The following is a 15652-nucleotide window of genomic DNA, read 5'->3' as shown; positions in this document are numbered from 1 at the left end:
CGCAGTGGAAAACTGAACAAGATACTTCTGCTTGGTGAGCCTCAGGGTCCCGTCTGCAGTTCCTGCTAGGTATCCACAGTACCTCGTGGAATGGGTGTTCAATAAATGGTTGCTGAATAAATGAAGAAACCTAAAGAAACTGAAATAACCCACTAACACAACAGGAGAGGATTAAACAGGATTTAAAAAGCTATATAAAGATCAATGCAAATGATAATAAATTAGCTAGCACTTAGACTGTAGACCATGTTAGTCCCTTCCAGTCTGTCTTTGCTTTTAACCCATCCCCCCACCTTTTTTTGGTATTTTAAACATCTCCTTTTTTTATTAGCGCTGTTTTTTCAGATTACAAACATGTTCCAGTCTCCCCTAACCTAAAAATCCTTCCTTGGGTCTTGTTATCTCAAATTCTTGTCCAATGATTGTTCATTTTCACCAACTAGAATTTTCCTCGATCCAAAATCCTTTTCAATGAACAAGCCATATCTTTTGTTTTAGGGAGGAAAAAAAGTCCCCGTTTATTATCACTTTTAAAGAAGCAAATATCATTTACATAGTTGTTCAAGCAGAACTATATAGAAATATTTCTTTTTAAAATTATATGTATGTAATTTTTCTACTACAGTAATTCATTTCAAGAGGAATTTCATTATGCATCTTCTACAGAGCCCTAAACGAAGAGTCAACATATTCAAATAAATCCCAAGGTGTGGAGATGCTTCAAGCCAGTTCTTCATTAGGAGCCTCAGCATGGGGGCTCCAGAGACCAACACAGAAGTTCTTCCAGGGAGAGCTGAGACGTTCCGATAAGTGAGTTCTGGAAAGAAGGGGTAGCTGGCTGGCTCTGGCAGGCTCACCCCTGGGGTAGAGCAAAGAGAACAGACAGGGGAGTTCTGAGAGGCACCAGAGCTATCTAAACTCAGGGGGATGAAACCAAGTGAGCGGCAGCAGTAATTGAGTTTCAGTTACCTGCAGGGTGGCGAAATAAAGTAGTAACTTCATCTGCCTGACATGGGGGGAGTTTAGACGTGTCCTTGGCATACTCACAGTGAAATCCGTCACCTTTTGCTGTGTTGGGTGATGGCAACCACATAGCACTGGCTTCCCAGTGATAGCCAGTGCACGTCCTGTTAGGCAGCACCAGCGCACTACAGCTAATGAAGCATTTCCTGCAGGCCTGTCTCCCAGGGCCCTCGCATCCTCTGTCTGAAGGAATGGCACCATGGGAAAACTTAGCACGGCTAGCATCAGCCATCACCCAAACTCAAAAGAGTCTTTGAATGGCAGAGAGGGGCACGTTTTCTTTTCTGCCCAGCCCAGGGTTAGAACCATCCTCGGGTCATTTTTTGTGGGTCTGTACAAACGTGCCGACTGGCAGCGAGCCGTTCTTCACCTGAGCCCGGATTTCAGCTCGGTGCTTTAATGTGAAGACCAGAGCTCTCACGGTCCGCCGGTACGGCCCATTAATGAGGCGGGAGCAGAGATGAAACGTTTCCCGCTCAATATTTTCAACCAGTAGGTGATCCATCTAAAAAACAGCAAAATTATCAAATTAGGGCCTTGCATTGCATACGGATTAAAAACAAGAGAGGCTGGAACACTCTGCTCAGAGGCTTCCATTAATCAACTGAAACTCAAGGACATCTACTTCCTGTCACAAGAGAAACAGGAAGAGCAAATTAATTCCACCCTGGCAATTAAGGAACAAGGCCATGTGCTTTGTGACAGGGACCTCATTCACAACCCCTGCCGGGTGGTAATATTTGCCATTATAACAGGAAACTGGCCTGAACTAAGCAACGGGTACTGGGCCCTGTACTTTACCAACCAGGAAACGAAGACCAAGGATAATAAATCAGTATAACAGTTTATACTTTTTTTTTCTTTTTTCTTTTGGTTTGTTTTAAAAGTGCCTTTTAACCCCTTATTGCATTTCAGAAACACTGGATCTGGATGCTAATATGTGTGTAGAGCAGTTTATAAATCACTTTTCACATTTAATGCTCACAACTCCTATTATCTCATTTTACAGATGAGGAAATAGGTTCAAAGGTAAAGAAAGGTTCAAGGTCTTACAACTTCGAAGAGGCAGCGTTGGGGCTCTGACCTGGAGCCCCGACCCCAAAGCTCGTGTTTCTTCCCTTTCACCATCCTAACTGCTTCCTCAACATTCTGAGGCCAGTCGAGTTTGGAGAGACGCTTGCAGGGTCAGCTCAGCAAAGCAGGCCTAGGGGATGGGACCTGTAGCAATTCTGGGGTGGTCTGGCTCAGGCCCAAGTCTGCCTAAGGTCACAGACATAATTAAAGTAGGACAGGTCTGGAACTTTGTCCACAGGGTCTGGATCCAGGTCAGGGATCCCCTTGGTCCTATCTTTCTTCCCAGGCCCATTCCCCACTGTTACCCTCTTCAGGCCTGAGCACGGCACAGCATGAGCCCGTTCTGTCGCTTTCACGTGCATCTCTGCCTCTGCACAGGTGTGTGTTCTGGCAGAAAGGTACACTTTCCCTAGGATACACATTCCTATTTGTATGTCAAAACTTAGCTAAAAAGCAAAATGCAACCCCTCTTGCTCCACCACCCCTCCCACCCCTCCAAAAAAATAAAGAAAAAGAAAAGAAAAATAAATCCCAGCTCCGAGGACTGCCAAGTTCTGCTTTGGGCTGCCACAATGTCTTGAGCTCCCCTTAGTCATTATCATAATATATTACAATGATCCATTTTTTTGTTTGTCTCCCCTGAGAGTGAGTTCCTTGAATACAGGACACAAATGTCTCTCTCACTTCCTTTTTTCCCTTCATTCAAATATTTATTCAGCACTTAGTATGTGCCAGGCTCTGTGGTTGGGAGAGAAAAAAGCAATGAATAAGGCTGGCACAGTCTTTGACTCCATGGAGGGCACAGTTTAGTAAGAAACAGGTAGTGAACTGGGATTCTGAGAGTACTGAGTGCTAGGAAAGAGGACAGAAATGCATGCTGGGACAGAGCTACAGCAGAGGGACCCAACCCAAGAGGGCAGTGCCCAAAGCAGGAGGGCAGGATCTGGCTAGGTAAAGTGAGCATTTGCTTTTTGATAAATTCACTGACCAGTATATCTATCTTTTGCGTACTTCTGCTACGTACATACTACTGTTTAAAAAGAAAAGTTTAAGAAAAAGTGCACCAAAAATAAAAATGGATCACCTGACATTTAATAAAATATCCTAATATAAGGAATAGACAGACCAAAACAAATAGAAAAAAGAAATTGGGAGAAATAAGGACCAAGCAGGGAGTAGAATGGAACTGAGAGAGAGAGAGAGAGAGAGAGAGAGAGAGAGAGAGACAGGATGAACATCCAGGCCCAGACATCTGCCTAAGTATGGCAGACAAAAGACATTCCGGGAAGTTTGTGGTCCTGATGACTGATCATCTAGGCCGTGCTGGAGCAAGGGGACTTGGCGCCATGCCTCTCCAGAACCCAGACTCCTCAAGCTTTTCATGGCCTCCTGGGTGGGCCTGAACTAGCCCCTGGCCTGAGGCAACCCTGGTAGCAGATTACGTGAGGAGGCTGGAAGGGTGGCTGGCTGTCTGCCCAGCATCTGTCCAGCAACATATGCCAGAGAGGTTCCCTCGATCCAGTGTGAGGATGGTTAGTCACCAACTGTTCAGAGATTCACTTAGTTCAACAATCAAAAAAAAGTCTGTTTGTTTTTTAATTTTAATTTATTTATTTTTTTGAGAGGAGTGGTTGCTTGGGGGAATAGAGTATACATACATGCATTTGTAGAACAGGTCATGGTCATTCCATCAAATTGTAGTATATATACAAAATAAAAAAGAACTTGGAGAGTGCCTTGGAATTCACTGAACTGGATACTCACATGTATTTCATTTAGCAAATAGTTGCTACTCTAAGTCTGGCCTGATCTGGGGAGTGGAAGACAGAGTAGAAAAGACCTGACCCTGCCCTCCAGGAACTCACTGCCTAGAAAGGAGATGGCATGTACAGATAACAGTGGGGCAGTGGAATAGGTGTTCCACCAGCAATGTGACAGGAACAGGGAGCAAGCATCTAAAATTCTCATGCCTTCTTATTGATGAAGGCTAATCAGAATGAAGAAATGAAGAAAAACATCAGTGATATTAAAATGCAAATTATCAAGGGAAAATGATTCATCATGTACCATTTTGTACAAGTTCATTGCACAAACTGCAGAATGCCTATCTTATAACTGCCTTTGGATAATCCAAACCTACCCAAGTTATTGAGTCCTTTCCAGGGGGTCCTAACCTGGTGATTTAGATAAGCCCTTTGGGGACTTATCTAAAGGACCACAGTCTCACTGAGACCTTGAGAAAAAGGGGTTTTGCTGTGAGAGGCATCTCTAGGAATGAAAACAGGAATGCCGCAGGAAACGAAGAGATTTATTTAGGGACCATATCCCTTCCCTGTGCCTCTCATGATCTGCCTGCACTCCCCCTCACAGGTTTTTCTCCTCCCCATTTGCCTTACTACCAGTTCTAACTGCCTTATTCTCCCCCCATATTCTACACATCTCTACTCACGGCTTCTGCTTCCTTATCACTCTTCCAGCATCCTTTCTGTTTCAACACTCTCACTGTTGTTTTCTTAGTATTTCCTAGTTCACATTTCTCAGAGACAGAATTTGATTTGCCTTCCCTATTTATTTACCTGTGAGTTATTCAGTTGTCCAATCTTGGATGGATTGGCTATAGCTGGGAGAAGATATAAAACATGACCACCCAGAGCTGTCTTTCATCAAGGATTCTGGCCTCAGTGGGAATTGGTGCCATAATCAATTAGTGATGTCTGCCACATCTGTAAGCCTTTTAAAAGCAAGGGAACAAGGCCTTCTTCATGTGTGTACCTTAAGTGCAGAACTTCCCACACTGTACTGTAACTATCTGCCTGTTTCCCTCAGAAGACTGTGAGAGCCCCTCTAGGGATGCTACTGTGTGGGATCCATTTCTAACCCCCCCCATGCCTTGCATAGGTACTGGTGCATGCTAAGAGCTCAGTAAATACTTTTTAACCCTTTGAGTGCCATGCGTGATTCGAAAGTTGGATCAACATGAGAAAAAGTTATATCAACATATAACCTGAGGTACAAAAAAAGAGAACAAAACATAAAATATGAATTATTCCATTGTTATTTACATTTATAGCCATCGAAAAAAAGAGTTGTTGGGAGCGACGGTGGCACTTTTGGGAAAATTTGTCAGTGTTGCTCACAGCGATGTTGGCACTCAAAGGGTTAAATGCCCCCCCCCGCCCCATGTAACTCCCTCCTTTACTGCTTTCAAATACATCCTATACCCAGTAGATAAGATACGAAATATGTTTCTATTTTATATGTATTTTCTAGTTAGTAAAATCCTACCCCTATTGCAAAGGCCAGTTCAATTACCATGTCTTCCATAACACCTTCCCAGATTCCCCCTCAGATTTCACATTCTGTCCTTTGTGTGTCTACACCACTTGCTAGTACCACTATTTCAGATATATTTCATCTTTCCTTATATTAGTCATCTACAGGCTCTCAGCCAGGAGACAGTAAGCTTTCCTAAGATGGGGAATGCAACTCACTTACGTTTGCATTCTCCCCTGGCACTAGTAGTAGTAGTACTAATCATTTGTTGAATTGAATATCTGCTGGAAGCAAACTTTGTGTGAGTTTTAGCACACATCGGATGATTGAATCTGTACATACCTACCCACACTCCTTTTTGACCACTTAAATACATTTATGAAAGAGCTGGTCAAAGTCAGAGGTGCAGCCTGAAGCCATTAAACAAAGAAAAAACTAACAGTTCCATATGGGGACGTACCCCTGACCTGGATCTCATTAGCACCATCTGACGACCAACTGGGCCAACCAGCCAGTGTTTCATAACTCTTAATGATACAAGCTCACTTTGAGAATCAGGTTCATTTTTTTTCTAATGACATAATAGGAAAATGATCACAGGCCACGAGGTAGGAAGGAGAGAGGATAATGAGGAAGGGGAAGTAAGAAAATGACACCACAGGGGACGTTCATATGAGGAAAGATCTAAAAGATAGAGAAGAACAAAGAAGATCCAGAAGGGAGAAAGTAAAGGGGAATGGAGCCAGGGTCTCAACAATGGAGTTTTTATTCATCTATTCCATTATTCCAAGAACAAGGAAACAATCCATGAATCTGGAAAGCAAGATCTAAACAGTAATAAAGCGATATTTTGGCTGTGTGTGTATATTCCTCATCTGTGGTTTTCACTACGAAAGAATATGACCAAAACAAATATCATGAAAACATTTTTTCTACAAAAATGTAATGAGTAGTTCTACAAAAACACATGCTAGGATCAAATTGTAAAGGCTTCTTAGTCACTGGGCCAATAACTTACCCAGTGGCTTACTACTGCTTGATGAAGTACATTTGTGGAGATTGTATGTCTGATTTAAATGCACTCAACATTGGTTACTGTCAAAGACTACATACTGGATTAGATGGCTCATTGATTTACCCTAATATGGAAATGTTTCAGATAATAGGTGCTAAGAGTTAACTTTTATGCAAAAGTGTTTATATTTATAATTCTCTGACATATCAAACTGATAAAATTACTGTCTAATACTGTTTTATGCAAGGAAAACGGATTTTTTTTTTTTTTCCAAGGAAGAGAAAAAGAGGCATACTTTTAATTTTTAAAATTTACTCTTTGGGAACAAAACCACTCAACTGTGCTTAATCTGATATTTTTTCCAATTACGTTGGAAAGCACTAACGAATGTATCACTTTTTTAACTTTGCTTTGTAACACTTGAGTGCTTACCACTTGATGTGCCATTTAAAGGATAATTAATGGATAAACTAAAAGGATAATTATTATGGAGTTTAATATAGCAAGCAAACTACTCATTAATCCTTACAAGCATTGCTTCATTATTATCATTTACTTAAAAATATACCACAGGGAACTGGTATTTACCACCACATTAACTACATATTATATACCCACACTATGTTTCTGTAATAATTTTAGTTTATTTTAAAAAATAAACTCTATTTAAAATCTCAAATAACAACTCTTCTTGGCTAATCAATATTCTGGAAAATTCAACTTATAACCGTCACATTATTTTCTTCCTTCCAAGGACTTAATATTCATATTAAAGCTTCCTTTAGGAAAAGGTAAGCAAACTTAACAGCAGAGCAATTCATTGAACTATCAAATAACATTAAAAATTATTAAAAAAAAAACATATATAGAAAAGGATATACAAAGTGACACTAACTGATATTGATCAAGATTAAAAAGACCACACAAATGTAAATAATTGTCAATTTTCTGCAATGTTATTTAAATAATCAATAAAACTATCTCATGGTACATTTGGCATATAATTTGCCCTTAATACTGAGATAATCATAACTTTATAGCATTCATTTAAAAAGCTATAGTAACTTACCAAACAGAAAATGCACCAAAACATTAACAAGATTATGCCTGGGTGGTAGTAAGTTCAATGGTGATCTTAGTTTTCTTTTCTATATTTTTCTCTTTTTTCTATCAGAAGTTTGTATTAAAAACCCAAAACTTTATTTTAAAAAAAGCAAATAATATACTACAAGTTCATTCACCTTTCTTTTGTGGGTGCGTAATTAAGATAGAAAGTTTAAAATAGTTCTTCAGAGAATATAGTAACAGATCTAGCATTTAAATCAGACTTCTGAATTGCTCCTTTTGTTAATAATATTAAATTATTCTTAAGGAAACATTAATAGGGATATCCTAAAAAAGAACAACAGATGGTATGTCTGATTTTTCCAGAGTATAAATTGACCTATAAGATTTGTTTGATGATGGTGATTAATATTATTGTTAATAAACAAAAATCCTTCTAGCATGTATACCTCAAACCACTAATGTCATCTGAAATGTTGGCTATGAGGCTGATAGAAATTATGTCTAGCCAATTGATTTTATGCTTTAGAACCAAAGGTATGAATGTGGAAAAGAATTATTTTGGCATTGATATTCCATACAGAGCTCATCCTAGAATTTTTGCTTCAGTGGGAAGGGAAAGAATTTTAAATGGAAGGAGCCAATGTTCATTAAGTGACTTCTAATCACCAGACACTATTCTTTTGTATAAATGATTCATTTACTCTTTCCAATAACCTTAGGTGGTAGGAATAATAATCATTTTACAGATAAAAAAAACCAAGTCTCAGAAACATTAAGGGGTTTGCCTAAGGTGCCACAGCTAGGACATACTAGAGCCAGGGTTTTAATCCAGGTTTTCCTAGTTCCTTTCTATAACACTGTCTCCCAGAGTGATTACAAACCCAGAACACTAAAAGAAAAAAACAAAATATACCACAGCACTAAGACTATGAAAGTTCATTATGAAAATATGAGGCTCATTTAACCAAGATCTCCTAGTAGTCACAGTCCAAACAGACATTACCTCTAATTCCAATGCTTCTGAGAGTAATTTCTGGGCATTTTTCCTCAATGTCTCGGTTTTGGAATCACTTCGGACTTCAATAGAAGGTCTATCCGCATGTTTCTCAATGAAAGTTCTCCACTCAGTGTAGACTTCTCTGGCAAGACAAGCCACTTCTGGATCAGAGTGTTGACGCATCTTGTTCACAGTGTGACCTGGGACAAGAGAAGAGAAACCAAGGGAAAGGTTGTTCTGTCTTCTGACAAGTACAGGACTAGATGGACTGATGTGTGTATGGCATTTAGAAAATTTTAAGCCTCTTGGGCAAATGAAGACCATTTCTCAAAGACTGAGATTACAAGATAATCACTGGACTAGCCAATGTAATAAGTCATAAAATAGAAGTACGATCAATAGATACTTAAAACAATTAAGGTACCAACTCCTTAATCCAAAAATTGCAATAAAAGAAAATGGATTAATCATCTTTCTTATCTTGTTGGTACATGTTGTATTTCAGAATAACCAAATAGCTCTAGTTATTGATGGAATGTTCTTTATTCAGCTAATAAATGTGTAAAGATAGAATTAAAAAGCATTGAAGCCCATGATGAAATAATTCACTCAGGTGATAATCCTCAGTAGATGGAACTCCTTTGATGAAAGGTTGATGGGGAACTTTATAATGGAGTTGTCATGCCTGAGCCACTGATGAATCAGCATCCACAAGAGCGGGACTATCAGACAGAGGTAGCAATTCACAGTCCTACCTATGAAGTATTCTTGTACCCTCCTCCCGCCCAAAATGGGCCAGAATCCAATGAGTCATCCAAAGCTAACTTAGTTTACAGAAAATACGAGAGGCAGAGGAATAAGTTATAGTATGAGGAATCAGACAAATCCAGAATGCGGCACATTCCACAGGACAACAGATCTGGTTTCTACAATAGTAAATGGCACTTAGAAAAAGAGGATACAATCACAGACTTCTACAGATTATGAGTCTTTTGAGTCCAAACTACCAAATGTGATGTTTGGAACCCCTGAAGGCCATCGTCTACAGTAGCCAGAGTAGCCTTTATTTAACTTTATTATTTTCTCTTTTAGGGATATTTTCTCTAAACCATAAACCTGACCATTTCACAGTTCACTTAAATCTTTCAAGTCTACATCCAAATTCACAGCTTGTCACACAAGTCCCTTCAGTCATGTGCCACCCTCCCACTTACTTTCTAGCTTCAATTCCAGCTATCACACTGTCATCTTATACTCCAGCTACTTGCAGCTCTAAAACATTTCAATATTTTGAAAGTCTCTACTTCTGAACATATACTCTAACAAACATTCTGTCTGCCTGGAATACTCTTTCTTCCCACTTCATCTGGCTAACTTCCACTCTGTCTTTAAAACATAGTACAGGAGTCCCCTCCTTCTAGGACATCTTCCTTAGTGTCCCTAGTCTTGGTTGTTACACCTCCTCTGCGCTTCCTTAGCACCTTGGACTTCTGTTCATCACAATAATTATTGTAATTAGTTGCAATTAGATCAGTTATCCCTCTTGTCCACCGAAGTAAGCTCCTCAAGGGTAAGAGCTGTGACAGGTTCATCTCTGTATCTCCAGCAGACAGCACAGTGGCAGGGTGTGGGGATCAGGAGAGTGGGAGTTCAGTAAATGTTGTGAAATGAGAGGCCCGTGTGAAGAATAACGTATTTTTACTAAAATATATAATGCAAGGGGAAAGAACACCATATTATATGATGGAAAATTAGTAAAATAATGTCCATGTATTGAAATTAATTTAATGTAATCTCAATCAAAAATCTTAATAGGCTGTTTTTATTAGAATACAACCTATATTTCTAGCCTTATTATAGAAATATAAATGGGCAAAAGGATAAAATACTATTTTGAAAAAGAGAAATTATCAGGTATAAATAGCCTTATAAGATAGCAGAGAAGGAAAACTCTGACTCCAAAAAACCTCCGCTGCCTTGCGGCATACCTCTTCAGGGGAAAGGCTAAGGGAGTAAACCCCGACAGAAAATCCGGAGCCGGAGTCCCTAAGGCGGTTCGACGTTGTAATCAACACCGGCAACTCCTGCGGCGCACCTGAAGCCAAGCTGTATTGACTCCGTCTTTCCCTTGGACCCTTCAGCTGCAAAGAGAGGGGGGGTCTGCTGCATGGGCAACAGCAGACCCTCCATATCACCCTGCCCAGGCTCTGTAGCTTCAGCTTCACTGGAGAGGACACTCCAGCGTCATCGCAAGATGTCGATTCAACACGGGAGGAGACAGATACCGTGTCACTCCCGAGTCGGACTGCACAGCCATTCTCGGTGGTGCAGATAGACTCTTAAGAAGCTACACCATCGTCTCTCGAGACGGACAGCTGCCGACATCGACATAAGATAGCAGAACATATTATAAGCAACAATAATTAAAATTGTATGGACTAGCACACACAAAAAAAGACCTACTGAATAAAAAATAAAGCTCAGGAACAGACCTTATTATACACAAGAATTTAATATTTAATAAAAAGAGTCATCATTGAACAAAGGGAAGCAGAAAAAGGATTTAAATTTGGGGAGATGGTCAGAAACATTTAGAAAGTTCATTAGTTTCTGCCAACTGTATAGCCCAACCCTTAATGATTCATTTACTCTCCACACATTTGTTGAGCACCCACTCTTTGAGGAGGAGGTACTACGCTAGGCACTCGAGGAGCATCCTGCAGATGAAAAAGAAATGTAACTTTTAAGGGAAAACAAGAATCTTTAACTTCTCACTCTTACCAATTATCTACCTACAAATTTCATCTAGCCTTTCTACTGCCCAGAGAAAGAAATTATAACAACACTTATCATAAGAAGAGGGAAAAGGAATGTCTTAAGGTGCTTCCTATCTGGCAATGCTTAATGAGGTGCTTCTGAAATACACACATCACTTAAAAGCTGGACACTACTCAATATTCTCCTTTTCTGAGTAGAGTTCTCCATACCCTTGAGATCATTCATTAAGCAAGCAAATTTTTGTTGGTCACTGTTATAGATGCTAAAAATAAAAAGATAAATGAGTCACAGGAGGACATCAAGACCTAAATTCAGGCCATTTTAATACTTTAGTACCAAACACCTACTTTATGCCTTGCCCTGGGGGTACAGAGATGAGAAAGACACAGTTCCTAGAATTCAATGTACACTCTCTCTGCCAAGGTATGCAAAGAAAATATACGTTAAAAAAAATATTCACTCCAGTACTGCTTGTGGTGGTGAAAAGCTAAAAACAACCTACAAGTTCATCATTAAGGGTCCAATTTGTTAAGTAAATTGTAGTCCATTCAAACAATAAATACTGTGCAGCCTTAAAGACTAGAATAGCTCAACATGGAAAGATGATTATTCAGTTAAGTGAAAGAAAAAAAAAAAGATTCTCAGAAAAGCACACACAGTAGGAGACAATATTTATTACATAATTTATTACATAAATTACATTTATGTAACAAACACATGTGTGTGTTTATATGCAGAGGAAAAGGTCTAAATGAAAAATGAAATTATCAATGGGTCTCCTCTGAGAAGGGGACTGTGTGTGTGTGTGTCTCTGTAGTCCAGCTCACAACCTTGTGGGTTGGCTCAAACTGTAAGCAATCCTAACAGTGCAGGCTGTGCTGTAATAGAGGTGCATTCATTCAGGCTTCTTTGGAATAAAGACCCTTCTCTCTGTGCTCCCCACCTTATCCTTTTCTCTCTCCATAGAAGGTACTGTTGATCCAGCTTTATATATGAGAACTGAAGACACAGAAGTTTTCAAACAGAGAGTCCTCTACTTGTCAAACCAATGGACCTTCTCCATCCTGATGGTACTTGATTCTTCAATAGCATCTGACACTGTGGTCTTCTTCCTTCTGAAATGTTCTCTTCTACTGCTTTTTGAGACACTACCTGTTACTGTTTCTCCTCTTCCTTTTCTATCTCTTCTGTTGGATGCATATGCCTTGCTCAGCCTTTATCTGTGAACCCCAGCTGGGGTGTTGTCCTGGGCCTCTTCTCTTCTTTCTCTGCCTGCCTTCGCTGAGTAATCTTACCCATTCCTGTGGTCCGACTATCACCTGCAAGCTGATGACTACCAAACTTGTAACTCCAGCCCAAAGGCTCTCACGGAGCACAAGACCCAAATACCCAGTCCCCTACCAGTCATCTCTACATGCTTATTTTGCAAGCACCTCTAACTCGACATTTCTAAAACGGAAAATGATTTCATTATTATCCCCCTCAGTCCCTCCTCCTGTATTTCTCATCACATAATGGCACCACCATTCACCCATCAAGTTAGGCTCCGTAACATTCCTTGTATCTTTCCCTTTTCCTCCTCAGCCCCCTCTTCGTCCTCACTGCTGCCCTGACTCAGGTCCTCATCACCTCTCTACAGGTCTACTGCAGTGATTTACTAACCAATACCAGTCTGGCCTTCTCCAATTTGTCCTCTATCCTGAAGTCCAAATAACCTTTTTAAAACACAATTTGATCACATTACTCCCTTACCAAAATCCCTTCAGTGGCTCTCTCCGCTGCCCTCAAGTTAATTTCTAAGTATAGTATTCAAGCTCTGGATGGCCTGAACCTCCCTGGCCTTACCCCTCACCAGGTCGCCCTCTTTTCTCCCTCTGCTCACACCCAGCCCTCCCACCCCTTTATCTCTATGCACTAAGTTCTAGCCACAGAGAGCAGCTCACACAGCCTCGTTTTGGTTCATGCTGTCTGGCCTTCTTACATTTCTGTGCCTTAGCTGATTGTTCCCTTTGCCCAGAATGTTTAAATGCTCACTTTCCCTTTTAAATTATAAACATCTGGAGGGCAGAACCCATACCTTACTCAAATTATATTCCTAGCTCCCAGAATAGTGCCTAGCACAGAAAAATCAACAAATGTTTGCTGAACTGAATCAAAGTTAAATTTAAAAATTTACATTTGGCTTTCAAATTGGTTTTGTATTAACATTTGAATATGGACACAGTTGATTGGGAAAATCACCAGATGCAAACTAGGTAATGGAATGATACTGTGAAGAATTGAATCTAAGGTTGATGGGGAAATCAAAAGCTTATAATTCTTACCCATTGCTAATACTTTTTTCTGCTTACTACTCCAGATTTTATATGAATTATTTAATTTTTATAAGTAAACAATGAATTAAATACTATTCTTATTTCTCTTTTTACAAATGAGAAACTGAATATCAGCAAAGTAACATGCCCCAGGTCTCACAGTAAGTGTGGAAGCCAGGATTTGAATACAAGCAGCTTGACTTCAGGGCTTGCACACTTAACCCCTAACACCCTGTATTTCTCTGTTAGGAGGGAGTGTTCAATAGGCTGTACTGAGATAATGCTGTTCACCTTCTTGGTATTCCCAGATTGGAAGAGCACAGGCCTTGTGAGGTGGCCATAGGGCTTAAAGGCTTCATCTCACAGGCCAGGGCAGTGGAGTCAATGCTCCTGGCCTACAGGGGACAGTACACCCCACAGATAACTCTCACAGGAGCCCCACACAGACTGGTCAGGAGTCTCTGCCAATACCAAGGAAACCAGCCCAGGAAGGACAAGGCTGTAGAGGAGCCCAAGGAGATGTAAGCTTTGTTAGCAAAGGGAAGGAGTCTCCAAAAAAAGGAGTGACAGCAGGAAAGGCAGTCTGGGCAGGAAACTAGAAGAGCAGAGGTGGTCTAGGGAATGCTCTTCTTGAAAAAACAAGGCAAAAATCATAAATTTTAGATCACAAAAGGAATTTTGTGATAACAATGATGACAGTTAACCACTGTGCTAAATGATTTACATACCTTAACTCATTTAATTCTCAGGGCAACCCCATGAGGTAGGTGCTGCTGTGATTCCCCATTTTATAGGCACAGAACCTGAGGAATTAAGAGGTTAAGTAACTTGTGAAGGACGTGGCAAGTAAGAAGCAGAGCCAGGTTTCAAACGTAGGCAGTTTGGCTCCAGAGCTCATGCTTTAACCCTATACTATTGTATCTGGTCATAACACAGTTCTACCTCCTCCTGATTCAGATGAAAAAAATACAGATCCATGACCCTTCCCCAAGGTCACAAGCTGGTCAGTAGCTATATGAAGAAAGTTAATGATCTGCAAAAAGTCATTATTTGCTCCATGAAGTTTATGTTTTAAAGCAAGCAATGCCACTGGATGATCTTATGATCTAGGTCAAGTCCCCTGGGTTTAAGGGTAGGAGGTTACTGCATCCCAGCACATTAAGCTAAATTCCCTGTAGGAAGCAGTCTTTCACTCATTTAGTAAACATTACCACATGCTAGACATATATCAGGCCCTGTGCTAGACATTGGGATAGAATGTTGACCAAGACGCAGCCCTGGACTCAAGGAGCTCTAGGTGGTCTGGGCACAGGAGACCCCTAAAGAAACAAATGCATGAAACTGCTACAGGTCCTAAAACAATACTGAAGGGGCAACTACACAGAAGGCCAAAGGACAAAGGAGTTAACTAAGCTGGCAAAGGGGCCAGAAAATACCGGGAAAGATGCAAATTCTCTTCCTGGTTCTAGACAATGACTCAAGGAGAGAGGTATCCCACAAGTGGAGTGAACAAGATCATAGAACTTGAAATAGCATAGCATAATTTGAGGGCTTGTGGTAGGTAAAATAATGGTCCCCAAAGACAACCATGCCCTAACCCTCAGAACCTTTGAACATGTTACTTTACATGGAAAAGGGGACTTTGCAGATGTGGTTAAGGTTAAGGGCCCTGAGATAGGGTGGGTTAGCCTGGATTATCTTGGTGGGCCCAATCTAATCACACTCCTTAAAGGTAGAAGAGACAAAGGGTGGGTCAGGGAGATGAGGTATGAGAAGAATCTAACCCTCCAGCTCTGAAGATGGAGGAAGAGAACCACACGCTAGGGAATACTAGGTAACTTCTAGAAGCTGGAAAAGGCAAGGAGATAGATTCTCCCTTAAGAGTCTCCAGAAAGGAATGCAGCCCTGCCAACCTCCTTGATTTTCACCCACTGAGACCCACAAAACCGTAAGATAATAAATCTGTGTTTTAAACCACCAATTTTATGGCAATTTGTTACGGCATTATTCATAGAAAATGAATACAGAGCCTATAAGTAAATAGAAGTAGGAATCTACTATGGTACAACTTTAGACTAGAAGGCCATTTGAAAGGTCCTTGCCACTAAC

At 40.4% G+C, this 15652-nt stretch overlaps 1 protein-coding gene across 2 annotated transcripts in view; it reads right to left on the bottom strand.

Annotated features, from left to right (window-relative positions):
- Window positions 1-487: 487 nt before the first annotated feature.
- TCEANC2 (transcription elongation factor A N-terminal and central domain containing 2) overlaps window positions 488-15652 on the bottom strand; it is a 39572-nt gene continuing 24407 nt past the window's right edge. For both annotated transcript variants that reach the window (XM_090269513.1, XM_090269512.1), the window contains exons 4-5: window positions 8457-8650; window positions 488-1528 (exon numbers count right to left, since the gene is read on the bottom strand). In XM_090269513.1, coding sequence (XP_090125639.1) covers window positions 1340-1528; window positions 8457-8650 — 383 coding nt within the window. In that variant the 3' untranslated portion in view covers window positions 488-1339. The remainder of the gene's footprint in view (window positions 1529-8456; window positions 8651-15652) is intronic.

Source organism: Furipterus horrens, unplaced genomic scaffold, assembly GCF_987537825.1.
Source record: "Furipterus horrens unplaced genomic scaffold, mFurHor1.1.pri manual_scaffold_3, whole genome shotgun sequence".
Classification (NCBI taxonomy): domain Eukaryota; kingdom Metazoa; phylum Chordata; class Mammalia; order Chiroptera; family Furipteridae; genus Furipterus; species Furipterus horrens.
This window is presented reverse-complemented; position numbering and strand designations above follow the sequence as displayed.